Source organism: Ornithorhynchus anatinus, chromosome X4, assembly GCF_004115215.2.
Source record: "Ornithorhynchus anatinus isolate Pmale09 chromosome X4, mOrnAna1.pri.v4, whole genome shotgun sequence".
NCBI lineage: Eukaryota > Metazoa > Chordata > Mammalia > Monotremata > Ornithorhynchidae > Ornithorhynchus > Ornithorhynchus anatinus.
The window spans coordinates 4559077-4570140 of NC_041752.1; the positions used below are offsets into that span (position 1 = coordinate 4559077).

The 11064-nt window shown below is 58.6% G+C and overlaps 1 protein-coding gene across 2 annotated transcripts; it reads left to right on the forward strand.

Moving 5' to 3' along the window:
- Nucleotides 1-1267: 1267 nt before the first annotated feature.
- Nucleotides 1268-5096, forward strand: STPG3 (sperm-tail PG-rich repeat containing 3). Of its 2 annotated transcripts, none has more exons than XM_029054470.2 (7): nt 1268-1423; nt 2237-2367; nt 2950-3099; nt 3549-3637; nt 4314-4425; nt 4615-4761; nt 4859-5096. In XM_029054470.2, exons 1-7 carry the CDS (start codon nt 1323-1325, stop codon nt 4993-4995), a joined length of 867 nt encoding a protein of 288 aa, XP_028910303.1. In that variant the 5' UTR covers nt 1268-1322; the 3' UTR covers nt 4996-5096. The 2 variants fall into 2 exon arrangements, with proteins under 2 accessions (XP_028910303.1, XP_028910304.1); XM_029054471.2 differs by having other exon boundaries at nt 4615-4734.
- The last annotated feature ends 5968 nt before the right edge of the window (nt 5097-11064 follow it).

Consider the following 11064-nt stretch of genomic DNA (forward strand, 5'->3'; position numbering starts at 1 on the left):
CAGTAGACGAGTGGCAGTCAGAATTTGAACCCAGGTCTTTCTGACTCCAAGGCCTGTGCTCTATCCCGCTAGACTATACTTCTTCTCAAATCCCCAAGTGCTTCTCTTTCCACACCCCTTCGGAAGGGTGGTCCCCGGAGAGGACGCTGGGTTCTCGGAGCGGGGGGGTCCTCCTCAATTAATCCATCAACCAATCAATGGTATTTATTGAGCACTCACTGGGCGCAGAGCACTGTACTAAGCCCTTGGGAGAGTACGCTATATAATGGACACATTCCCTGTCCACAACGAGCTGACGGCTCAGAGAGCCCTTAGCTGGGGACCTTGGTTCTAATCCCGGCTCCACCGTGCATCCGCTGTGTGACCTCCGGCAAGTCGCTTCACTTCTCTGGGCCTCCTCTGTAAAATGGGGATGAAGACCGTGAGCCCCCCGGGGGACAGGGACCATGTCCAACCCGATTATCTTGTATCCTCCCCTTTTCCTTTCTTTCCCCTCCTCTGAAGCCCATATCGTCCACCTCTACCAACCCCTCCGGATTCTTCTACCGCCCCCCGGTCCCACCTCCAACTTCTTTAACCATTTTGATCCCTTTCTCACACTCCTCCTCTCTCCGCGCCTACACTGATCCTTGGAGACTTCACTATCCACAGAGATGTTCCCGATGACCCTTCCGCCACCCGTCTTTAATCGCTCCCCAACTCCACTGACCTCCTTGCCTCTCCTCACCTCACCCACTCACCAACTCGGACTCACACTCCATCTCGCTCCTCTCCTACTCCAACCCGGCCCACCCGCTTCGCTCCTCTAATGCCAACCTTCTCCATCTCGTCTATCTCGCCTCCGACCTCTCGCCCACTTCCCGCCTCTGGCCTGGAACGCCCTCCCTCCTCGACAATGATTCTCTCCCCCTTCGGTGCTTTACTGAAGGCCCATCTCCTCCAAGAGGCCTTCCCAGACTAATCCCTCCTTTCCTCTTCTCTCCCTCCCTTCCGCATCGCCCCGACTCGCTGCCTTCGTCCATCCCCCCCTCCCAGCCCCACACCACTTTGTATTTTATTTCTGTTAATGTCTGTCTCCCCCTCTAGACTTTAAGCTCGTTGTGGGCAGGGAACGTGTCCGTTTATTGTTCCCAAGCGCTTAGTACAGTGCTCTGTGCACAGTAAGCGCTCAGTAAATAGGATTGGTTGACTGAAAGACTCTCAGCGATTGGCCCGGAGCGCCCTGGGGGCTCCTTGTGATGTCACAAAGCAAAGAACACTCGTTCCCCTGTCCCTCCCGTGGGCTGGCCCACCTGGGGGGGGGCCTCGTCTTTCCGCACCTGATGAATTTCGATCAGAAAGTTGTCAAGTTTTTGGCAAATTATTACATAAATGGAGGACAGCACTGGAAATATGGGAGGGAGCCCCATTTTCGACCCTGCAGGTGAGGGCCTCGGCTGCGACTCCGGGCTGGGGGCGAGGGCCACCCGCCTTACCGCCGGAGGTGGCCTCCGGATGGAGAAGGGGCAGGGAGGGGGTCTTGGTCGGTCGGGACCTGGAGCAGCTTGGAGAGAACAGAGGAACCAATTCTCGCCTTGACCCACTCCAATCTGGCTTCCGTCCCCTTCACGCCCTCCCAAAAGTCCCAAAGATCATCTCCTTTTTGCCAAATCCAACGGCCTCTACTCCACCCTAATCCTCCTCGACCTCTCAGCTGCCTCCGACACTGTGGACCGCCCCCTTCTCCCGCAAACGTTATCCAGTTGCGGCTTTCCTGACGCCGTCGCTTTCCTGACACCGTCCTCTCTTGGTTCTCCTCCTTTCATTCATTCATTCAACCGTATTTATTGAGCGCTTACTATGTGCAGAGCGCTGTACTAAGCGATTGGAATGGACAATTGGGCAACACACAGAGACAATCGCTACCCAACAACGGGCTCGCAGCCTAGAATCGGGGAGACGGACAACAAAACCAAATAAGAAGACAGGCAACAACTCAGTAAGCATTAATAATAATAATCGGGTTGGACACAGTCCCCGTCCCACGAGGGGCTCCCGGTCTCAATCCCCGTTTTTCAGATGAGGGAACTGAGGCCCAGAAAAGTGAAGTGACTTACCCAAGGTCACACAGCAGTTGGATTGATTAACTGAATGATTGATCCAGCAGGTGCCGCCATGTCTCCACGCGATCATCATCAACATTGCTATCTCTGTCTGTCTGTCTGTCCCACCTCCTCCCCACCCCACCCCCTCACAGGCCCCGGCTGGGAGCCGCTGATAGTCCCTTAGCTCTGCCGGCCCCAAGTCTGAGCGTGGGCTCCAAGTGTCCAGTGCTTGACTACTGCCAGAAGTGGAATTCCCTGAGGGCCCAGCCCAGACCACAACTCAGTGAGTAATTATAATAATAATAATAAAGCACTTACTTTGTGCCAAGCACTGTTCTAAGCACGGGGGTAGATACAGGGTAAAAGGTCGACCCATGTGGGGCTCACATTTCAGTCCCCATTTGCCCCACGTGGGACAACCTGATTACTTTGTATCTACCACAGCACTTAGAACAGTGCTTGGCACATAGTAAACGCTCATCAAATGCTATAATAATTATTATTATTCGCTTGTATCCACCCTAGCGCTTAGAACAGTGTCCGGCACAGAGTAGGTGCTTAACCAATACCATGATTATCATCATTATTCGTTCAATCCTCCTTATGGAGCGCTTACTCTGTGCAAAGCACTGTACTAAGCGCTTAGGAGACTGCAAGATAACAATAAACAGACATATTCCCTGCCCACAGCGAGCTTCTCTGGGCCTCTGTAATCTCATCCTACAAAATGGGGACGAAGACTGTGAGCCCCATGTGGGACGCTGCGTCTAACCCGATTACCCTCTATCTACACCCCCAGCCTGGCACACGGTAAAAGCTTAATAAACAGCACAATTTTTCCTTTTATGATTCTGCCTTCCCTCAGCCTTCCGGGAAGCCTTGGAGTGCCGTCCTCCACTGCTCACGGACCTCGAGGCGCCGGGCCCGGCTCACTACCCGTCTCTGGGCGGAAATCGGGGAGCGGCGGCGGGACCCCAGAAGCCCCGCGCCTCCAGGCCCAGGAAGCTCCCCAGAGGTACCGGGGAAGCCCCCGCATCCCCACCACCCCCTCGGGCCCGGCAGCCACCGGTGCCCCTCCGGCCAGGCGCCCTTGTTCCCGGCCAAGCGGCCGGAAGCGGGGCCTCGACTTCCAGCTCTGGGCCTGCTGCCCCGTCCTCGGCTGCCCTCTGACACTCCGCTGGAAGGAGGGGCTTCCTCACCCGGGGTGGGGAGGGGGCTGCCAGCGGGAAGGGGGCCGCCAGCGGGAAGGGGGCCAGAGGGAGTGCCACCCGGATGTGGAGGTGTGGGGGGGCAGGTTTCGGAGCAGGGGCAGAACTGGGGGGGAGGTTCTGCCAGGGTGGGTCGCTCCCCCAGCGCCACCCCCGTGGGCCCAGGCCGAGGGGGGCAGTCCCGAGGCTAGTCCTGGGGTGGCCTCGGGCCCGGGGCTCCCTCCACTCCAGGCCGGCCCCCGCTCTGCTCCCCCAGATGGCGGCGGGCACAGGGCCCGGCACTCTTTTTGGTGCCAAAACAAGAGTCCCTTCACTCACAAGGTGAACTTCGATGCCGAGAACCGGGTAAGCCGCGACAGCCCTGCCCGCTCCGGCTCTGCCCCCCGGGATCCCGAGGGCGGCCACCCGGCGATCTGCCCCGGACCCGGGCGGCCAGGAGGGTCAGCGCTGGCCCCTTGGACCCCGGGGGGAGGGAGGTGGGGCTCCCCGCTGCTCGAGAGTAAGGCCCACCCTCGGCCCACCCATTGCCCAGGGCTACTCGGCTTCCTCGCCCATCCCAGCAACTCTGCCCTCGGTCTCAGGTCCTCAGAGGTGGTTGCCCTGGTCGGTCCACTGCAGGCTGGCATGTGTGCCTGTGGTGTTTTTTATGGCATGAAGTGTTCACTACGTACCCGGCACCGTTCTAAGCGCGGGGGTTCACACAAAGTAATCGGGTTGGAACCAGCCCCTGTCCCTCATTCGGCTCCCAGTCTTCATCCCATTTTCCAGAGGAGGGCACTGAGGCCTAGAGAAGTGAAGTGACTGGCCCAAGGTCACACAGCAGACAAGGGGCAGAGCCGGGATCAGGACCCAGATCCTCCTGACTCCCAGGCCGGGGCTCTAGCCACAAGGCTACGCTGCTTGTGTGGGAGTGCGTGGGAGTGTGGGGGCGGCCGGGTGGGCTGCCCCTCTGCGGCCTCCGGCCTCTTCCCCGGCAGGTCGGGCCCGACTCGAGCCTGAGGTCCTTCTCCTCTGCCCACAGCGGCCACCCCCGGTTCGCTACACCCACTTGTCCGGCCTGGACTCCCAGCGGCCTAACCAAGCCCAGCCCCTGGGCTTCAGCTTTGGCCAGCGGCTACCGCCCCTCCCTCCCGGTGAGGGCCGCGGTCTTCCCCGCCACCCCCCCGTCATCTTTCCTCCCAGACTCTCCCCACCCTCCCCATCCCACTCGCCCTTTCCTCCTCCTCCCAGCCCCCGGTGCCCCTCTCCGCATCACCCTCCCTGCACGCCCCCGTCCCCAGCCACCCCACCCGCCCGCCCCACCCCTGCCCCTTCCCCGGCAGAGTCCGTGCCCGGCCCCAACGTGTATAACGTGGACCCCGGCTTTCGGTACCTGCAAACCCGCCCGCCGACCTTCTCCATGAACCTCTGCTCCCGGGGAGGCCTGGCCTGGGCCGGCTCAGGTGAGGCGACTTCCAGCCCGGGGCGAGGTGAGGGGGCGGCCGTGTGCCCCAGGGTTCTGGGAATGCGGGGGGCCAGCAGGGAGGGTGGTGGGGAGGGTCTGAGCCCCCCGCTTCCGTCCCGCAGGCTCGACCCCCGGCCCGGGGGCTTACACGGTGAGGGAGACGCGCAGGTCCTCCCGCTTCGCCTGGGCCCCGGGCATCCTCATCCAAGGAGTCCGCCGACACAAGAGACACGACACTGGACCCTTCTGTACTCTGTAATGGGGAGCACTTTATATCGGGGTGCACTTTCTAACACCCCCCCCCACCCCCAGCTCCCCTTCACCACCCCAACCGGGAGAATACAGATCTGTTCTGCTCTCCTTCGGGCCTTTGTACTCCATGGGCACGTGGAGGGAACCCCCCACCCCTCCACCCCCGGACACACAGCCCCCCATCCTAGGCAGAGAGCAGGCGGTCCCACCTCTCCACCCATGGGCTCACAGCCCCCACCCCTCGCCCGGAGCAGGCACATCTCAGCCCAGGCACATCCCCTGCCCGCAACGAGCTCACGGACGGGGCAGGGGGCGATTCTGAAGCAGCAGCGCGGCTCAGTGCCAAGAGCCCGGGCTTGGGAGTCAGAGGTCATGGGTTCGAATGCCCACTCCGCCACCTGTCAGCTGTGTGACTTTCCACCCACGGGCTCGCAGCCCCCACCCCTCATCCAGAGCAGGCAGCCCCCACCTCTCCACCCACCAATACCGGGCCCTCCGCCCCTCCATCCTAGGCCCAGAGCAGGCGGTCCCACCTGTCCACCCACGGACACACAGCCCCCCACCCCTCCGCCCTTGGGCTCACAGCCCCCACCTGTCCACCCACGAGTACCTCGGCCCCCCCACCCATCCATCCCAGGCCCAGAGCAGGCAGCCCCCACCTTCCCACCCCTGGACACACAGCCCCCCACCTCTCCACCTCGGCCCCCCAGCAGCTCCAACCCCGACCCCCGAAGGCCGGGAGGGGAGGCCGCAGCCTGGGATGATTGCCAATGGCCGTGGGGCGAGGAGAGAGGGAGGACCCCCAGCCCAGGGCGGGGGGGTCCTGCGGAGAGGGGCAGGGGCTGGGCACAGGGGTGGGTGGGTGGGTGGGTGGCTTAAGGAAGGGGCGGGGCCGGGGGAGAAGGGCAGGGACTCTGGGGGCGGGTGGGGGGGAGTGGTCTGCACGCAGTGCTTTGCACACAGTAATTCATTCATTCTTTCAATCGTCCTAATGAGCGCTTACTCTGTGCGGGAGCACCGTACTGAGCGCCTGGGAGAGGACCAGTAGAACACCAGGCAGGCGACGAGCTCCCGGACGGGGCGGAGGGGGAGCGGCTTTCTAAGCGCTCAATAAATAGGATTGAACGACTGATTGCATGAACGAATGAATGAAGGGGTGATGGAGGGGGCGGGGGCCGGGAAGGGAGGGGCCTAGGGAGAGGGGGTGGGGTCGGAAGGGGCGTGGCTTGTAGGGGGTGGAGCCGGGGAAAGGGGCGTGGCTTGGGTGGAGTCTGGGCGGGGCTTATAAGGGGCGTGGTCTAAGGAGTGGGAGGGGCATCACGGGTCAGTGCAGGGGCGGGGTCAAGAGGGGCGTGGCCTGGAAGTGGGGCGTGGTCTGACACTTGCCCCCCGCCCTCCTATTCCACCCCCCAACATAATAATAATAATGTTGGTATTTGTTAAGCGCTTACTAGGTGCAGAGCACTGTTCTAAGCGCTGGGGAAGATACAGGGTCATCAGGTTGTCCTACGTGAGGCTCACAAACTTCATCCCCATTTTACAGATGAGGGAACTGAAGCCCCCGAGAAGTGAAGTGACTCGCCCACAGTCACACAGCTGACAAGTAGCAGAGTCGGGATTCGAACCCATGACCTCTGACTCCAAAGCCCGGGCTCTTTCCACTAAACCACGCTGCTTCTCATTCATTCATTCATTCATCCATCGATTCATTCGTTCATTCATTCAATCCTATGTATTGAGCGCTTATTGGGTGCAAAGCACTCTTCTAAGCGCTTGACAGAGGACCACACAACAACAGGCGGACACATTCCCGGCCCACAAGGAGCTCACCGTCTAGAAGGGGAGGACGGGCATTAATAAACAAAAATAAATCATAATATAACAAATTAAATAGGAATGGCGCATATAATAATGGTGGTATTTGTTAAGCGCTTACTATGTGCAAAGCACTGTTCTAAGCGCTGGGGAGGATACAAGGCAATCGGGTTGTCCCACGTGGGGCTCACAGTTATTAATCCCCATTTTACAGATGAGGGAATGGAGGCACAGAGAAGTTAAGTGACTTGCCCAAAGTGATACAGCTGAAAGTGGAGGAGTTGGGATTCGAACCCATGCTCTCTGACTCCCAAGCCTGGGTTTTTTCCACTGAGCCACGCTGCTTCTCTTCACATATGTGCTGCAAGAAGCCACAATCGTTTCAGCCCTGTGCTCTTTCTACCAGACGACACTGCCCTCCATCTTGGGGGGGAACTCAGAAATACAGAAATTCCCCCCACAGCCCTTATGCGTAGATGTCTAGGTCTAAAATTCTATTTATTTATACTGATGCCTGTTTACATGTTTTGGCGTCCGTCTCCCCGCCTCTAGACTGTAAACCCGTTGTGGGCAGGGATGGTCTCTCTTTATTGCTGCATTGTACTTTCCAAGAGGTTAGTCCAGTGCTCCGCACACAGTAAGCGCTCAACAAATACGATTGAACGAATGAAATACCACAAATCCTTATCAGATTATTCCAGGCCAGAGGCAGGGCGTGAGAGGTCAGTGGCGAGATAGACGAGATGGAGGTAGAGTGAGTAGGTTGGCATTAGAGGATCGAAGGGTGCGGGCCGGGTTGGATTTAGGAGAGTGGCGAGGTGAGGAGGAGTGAGTGTGCTGTACTCAGAGATTGGCAGAGTACTAAAAAACAGAATTAGTGGACACGTTCTCTGTCCACAGCAAATTTAGTCCAGGGATGTGAATAAGGAGGTCGCCATCTTCCAATGGACACGTGAGAACACGAGCTGAAAAAGGAGAGGCAGTAATTACCAAAGAAGGTTCCCCCCACCTCCCCACCGCCTGATTTCTTTTAGACCCGCGCAGGTGGAGTCCCGACGGGACTGATGGCGCTCCGGAGGATTCTGGGCCAGCCCTGGCGGCACGTCGGCTGGGGCTCCCCCATCCTTAAGCAAACACGGCGGGCTGGATGGGAAGGAATTCCTTCTCCTGGGTGGGGCCGGGCCGGGCCTGCGTGGCCGTGTGGAAACCTGTCTGGCTGCTGCCGGATTCCAGTACCCGGAGGGGAGCGAGGCTGTGCAGGGGCCTGGCTCACCCCCTGCCCTGCCCTCTCCATGTCACAGCCTCCCATTAGTGGTTCCCAGTGACCTCCACCTCCTAGATCCCAGTGACCTCTACCGCCAGGAACCCGGCCTCACAAACCTCTAGCCTAAGAGAAGCGAGAGAGAAGCAGCGTGGCGAAGTGGCTAGAGCCCTGGCCTGGGAGTCAGAAGTTCATGGGTTCTAATCCCGGCTCTGCTGCTTGTCTGCTGACCTTGGACAAGTCACTTGACTTCTCTGGACCTCAGTTATCTCATCTCTAAAATGGGGATTAAAAGTGTGAGCCCCATGTGGGACAACCTGATTACCCTGTATCTATCCCAGCACTTAGAACAGTGCTTGGCACATAGTGAGCGCTTAAATACCATCATTATGTTTATTGCATTATTCCAGTGACCTCCACTACCTGCACCTCAGCATCTCCCCTCCCATTCCCCCAGCACTTATGTCCATTTTATTTATTTCTGTCAATGTCTGTCTCCCGCTCTAGACTGTAAGCTCGTTGAGGGCAGGGACTGTGTCTGTTACAGTGTTCTAGTTTACTCTCCCAAGTGCTTAGCACAGCGCTCGGCACACGGCAAGTGCTCAATAAATACAATTGACTGATTGCCTGAATCCCAGCCTTCCTACAGCCGGTATCTCAAGCGAGCTCTGCTTTCTGTTTCCCAACTTCTTCCCCGTCTGTATCCCAGCGAACCCCACCAACTGCAGAGCACCTCACAGACCAGCCCCGGAGAAACGGGATATTCTTCCCAAGACTCAGCTCTTCCCTGCATTTCTGAGTGCATTGAAGGGAGACCGCTGTCCTTTCCTACCTTCCTTCCAGCCCCCATCTCTGGTCTGCCTCGCCGCCCCAAATCCCCATGTCCCTCAGATCACCGCGTCCCCTCCCCAAATTCCTCCCACAAAACCGCTATTTCATCTTGCCAGGCAAAATTATTTCACTCAGGCCTCTCTCCTCTCTCTAGATTTGATTCTCTCCCTGAACTCTGTTATTATAAAAAGTCTAGGTTTTTCCTGCTCCTCCTCTTCCTCCTCTTCTTCATTTTTTATGGTATTTGTTAAGTACTTATGGTATGCCTGGCACTGTTCTAAGTTCATTCATTCACTCGTATTTATTGAGCGCTTACTATGTGCAGAGGGCCGTACTATGTGCTTGGAATGTACAATTCAGCAACAGATAGAGAAAATCCCTGCCCAACAACGGGCTCACAGTTTAAACCGGGAGACAGACAACAAAATAAAACAAAACAAGTGCCAGGTAGCTACAAGGTAATCAGGTTGGACACAGTCCCTGTCCCACACAGGACTCCCAGTCTTAATTCCCATTTTACAGATAAGGGAATTGAGGCCCAGAGACATGAAGTGACTTGCCCAAGGTCACACAGACAGCTCCCGCTGACTCCCAGGCCTGTGGTTTATCCACCAGGTCGCACTTCTTCTTTCCGTCTCCTCTCCTTCACCTTCTCCATTTCAAGCGCTGTTCTAAACACTGGGATAGATTCAAGTTAATCAGGTCGGACACCGTACCTTCCCACATGGGGCTTACGGTCTGAGTTCTAATCCCAGCTCTGCCACTTGCCTGCTGGCTGACCCTGGGCCGGTCATTTCACTTCTCTGTGCCCCGGTTTCTTCATCCGTATAATGGGAATTCAGTCCCTGATCTCTCCTTCATACTTAGACTATGGACCCTGGTGGGGACAGGGACTGTTTTTGACTTGTTGGTATTTGTTAAGCGCTTACTATGTGCCGAGCACTGTTCTAAGCGCTGGGGTAGACATAAGGGAATCAGGTTGTCCCACGTGGGGCTCACAGTCTTCATCCCCATTTTACAGATGAGGGAACTGAGGCACAGAGAAGTTAAGTGACTTGCCCACAGTCACACAGCCGACTAGTGGCAGAGCTGGGATTCGAACTCATGAGCCCTGACTCCAAAGCCCATGCTCTTTCCACTGAGCCATGCTGCTTCTCATACTTGAATACCTTGTATCTACCTCAGTGCTTCCCAGTCCTTTCCCCAGCAGAGCTCTTCTGGAAAAGATAAGCTGACTTAATTACACTCGACTCGGAAACTTTTGCGAGAGGAATGTCATCTTTATTCGAAAAATAGAGCAAACAGTCCCTGCGGTACGAGCAGGCCGGTCGTGGCAATCGGCGTGGCGGAAGGAGATGCGTTCCCAGAATCCCTCCGGCTCCGGCGGAGCCCCGAGGGGGAGGGCGGCACGAGGAGAGCTGTCCCGGGGATCCTGGCCCCTCTGGTTGTGAAAGGCTCCCGGGTCCAGGGCGGTAGCGGCTGGGCCCCGTGGCTTCTCTGGCCCTCCAGCCCGGAGGGGTGGTGGGGGCACAGAGCTGGGGGGCGTGGAACCCCCTCTTCCTCGATTATCCCCGCTTTCTCCCCTCAGGATGTGGTGCGTTCAGGAGCAGAAGTGAGGCCCGCAGCCTCTGAGGAGCAAGGTCGAGCCTCCCCGGGCCCTGAGAGGAACCGGTCGGGTCTCTGAGCGGCCGGAGTCCGGCTGCTGGAGTTGGCCGGGCCAAGGAACACCCCGACGGGGCCCCCGGGGACCGTCTCGTCATCCGCACCCAGAGGCCGGCACTCCACCTCAGGCCGGCCCTCTGAGGGGCGGCCGTGCGGCCTCCAGTCAGCCCCGGGGGCCTGGGGGTCTTCGACGACTATCTGCAGGAGGACGATACCCCCCAGGAAGAGGAGCCACTTGGTGGCGGGGTCCGGCCGTGAGCAGGGCGGACGCTTCTTCACGCACGGCGGGTAGAGGACGGGCCTGGTCCTCCTGCTCCTCCGGGCCGGGGGACAAGGGGGTTTTCCGGGTCGCTCCCCCGGCGTGGGGAAGGGCTCTGGCGGAGCTGAGCCCATCCTGGAGGGCACAGAGCCGACCAAGGGCCCGGTCACTGGAGGTTGGAGAGATGACCGTGGGCCCGGCCGCCCCGGGCTTTGGCTGCTGTCAACTTGGGGGCCTCAGAGCGGTCC

What these genes read in the sequence shown, in the direction of transcription:
- STPG3 (XM_029054470.2), top strand. Translation starts at nt 1,323, where the DNA reads ATGAATTTCGATCAGAAAGTTGTCAAGTTTTTGGCAAATTATTACATA. An exon ending in CCCCATTTTCGACCCTGCAG is followed by an intron (nt 1,424 to 2,236) that starts GTGAGGGCCTCG and finishes ACCCCCTCACAG; the next exon opens with GCCCCGGCTGGGAGCCGCTG. An exon ending in CCAGCCCAGACCACAACTCA is followed by an intron (nt 2,368 to 2,949) that starts GTGAGTAATTAT and finishes GCCTTCCCTCAG; the next exon opens with CCTTCCGGGAAGCCTTGGAG.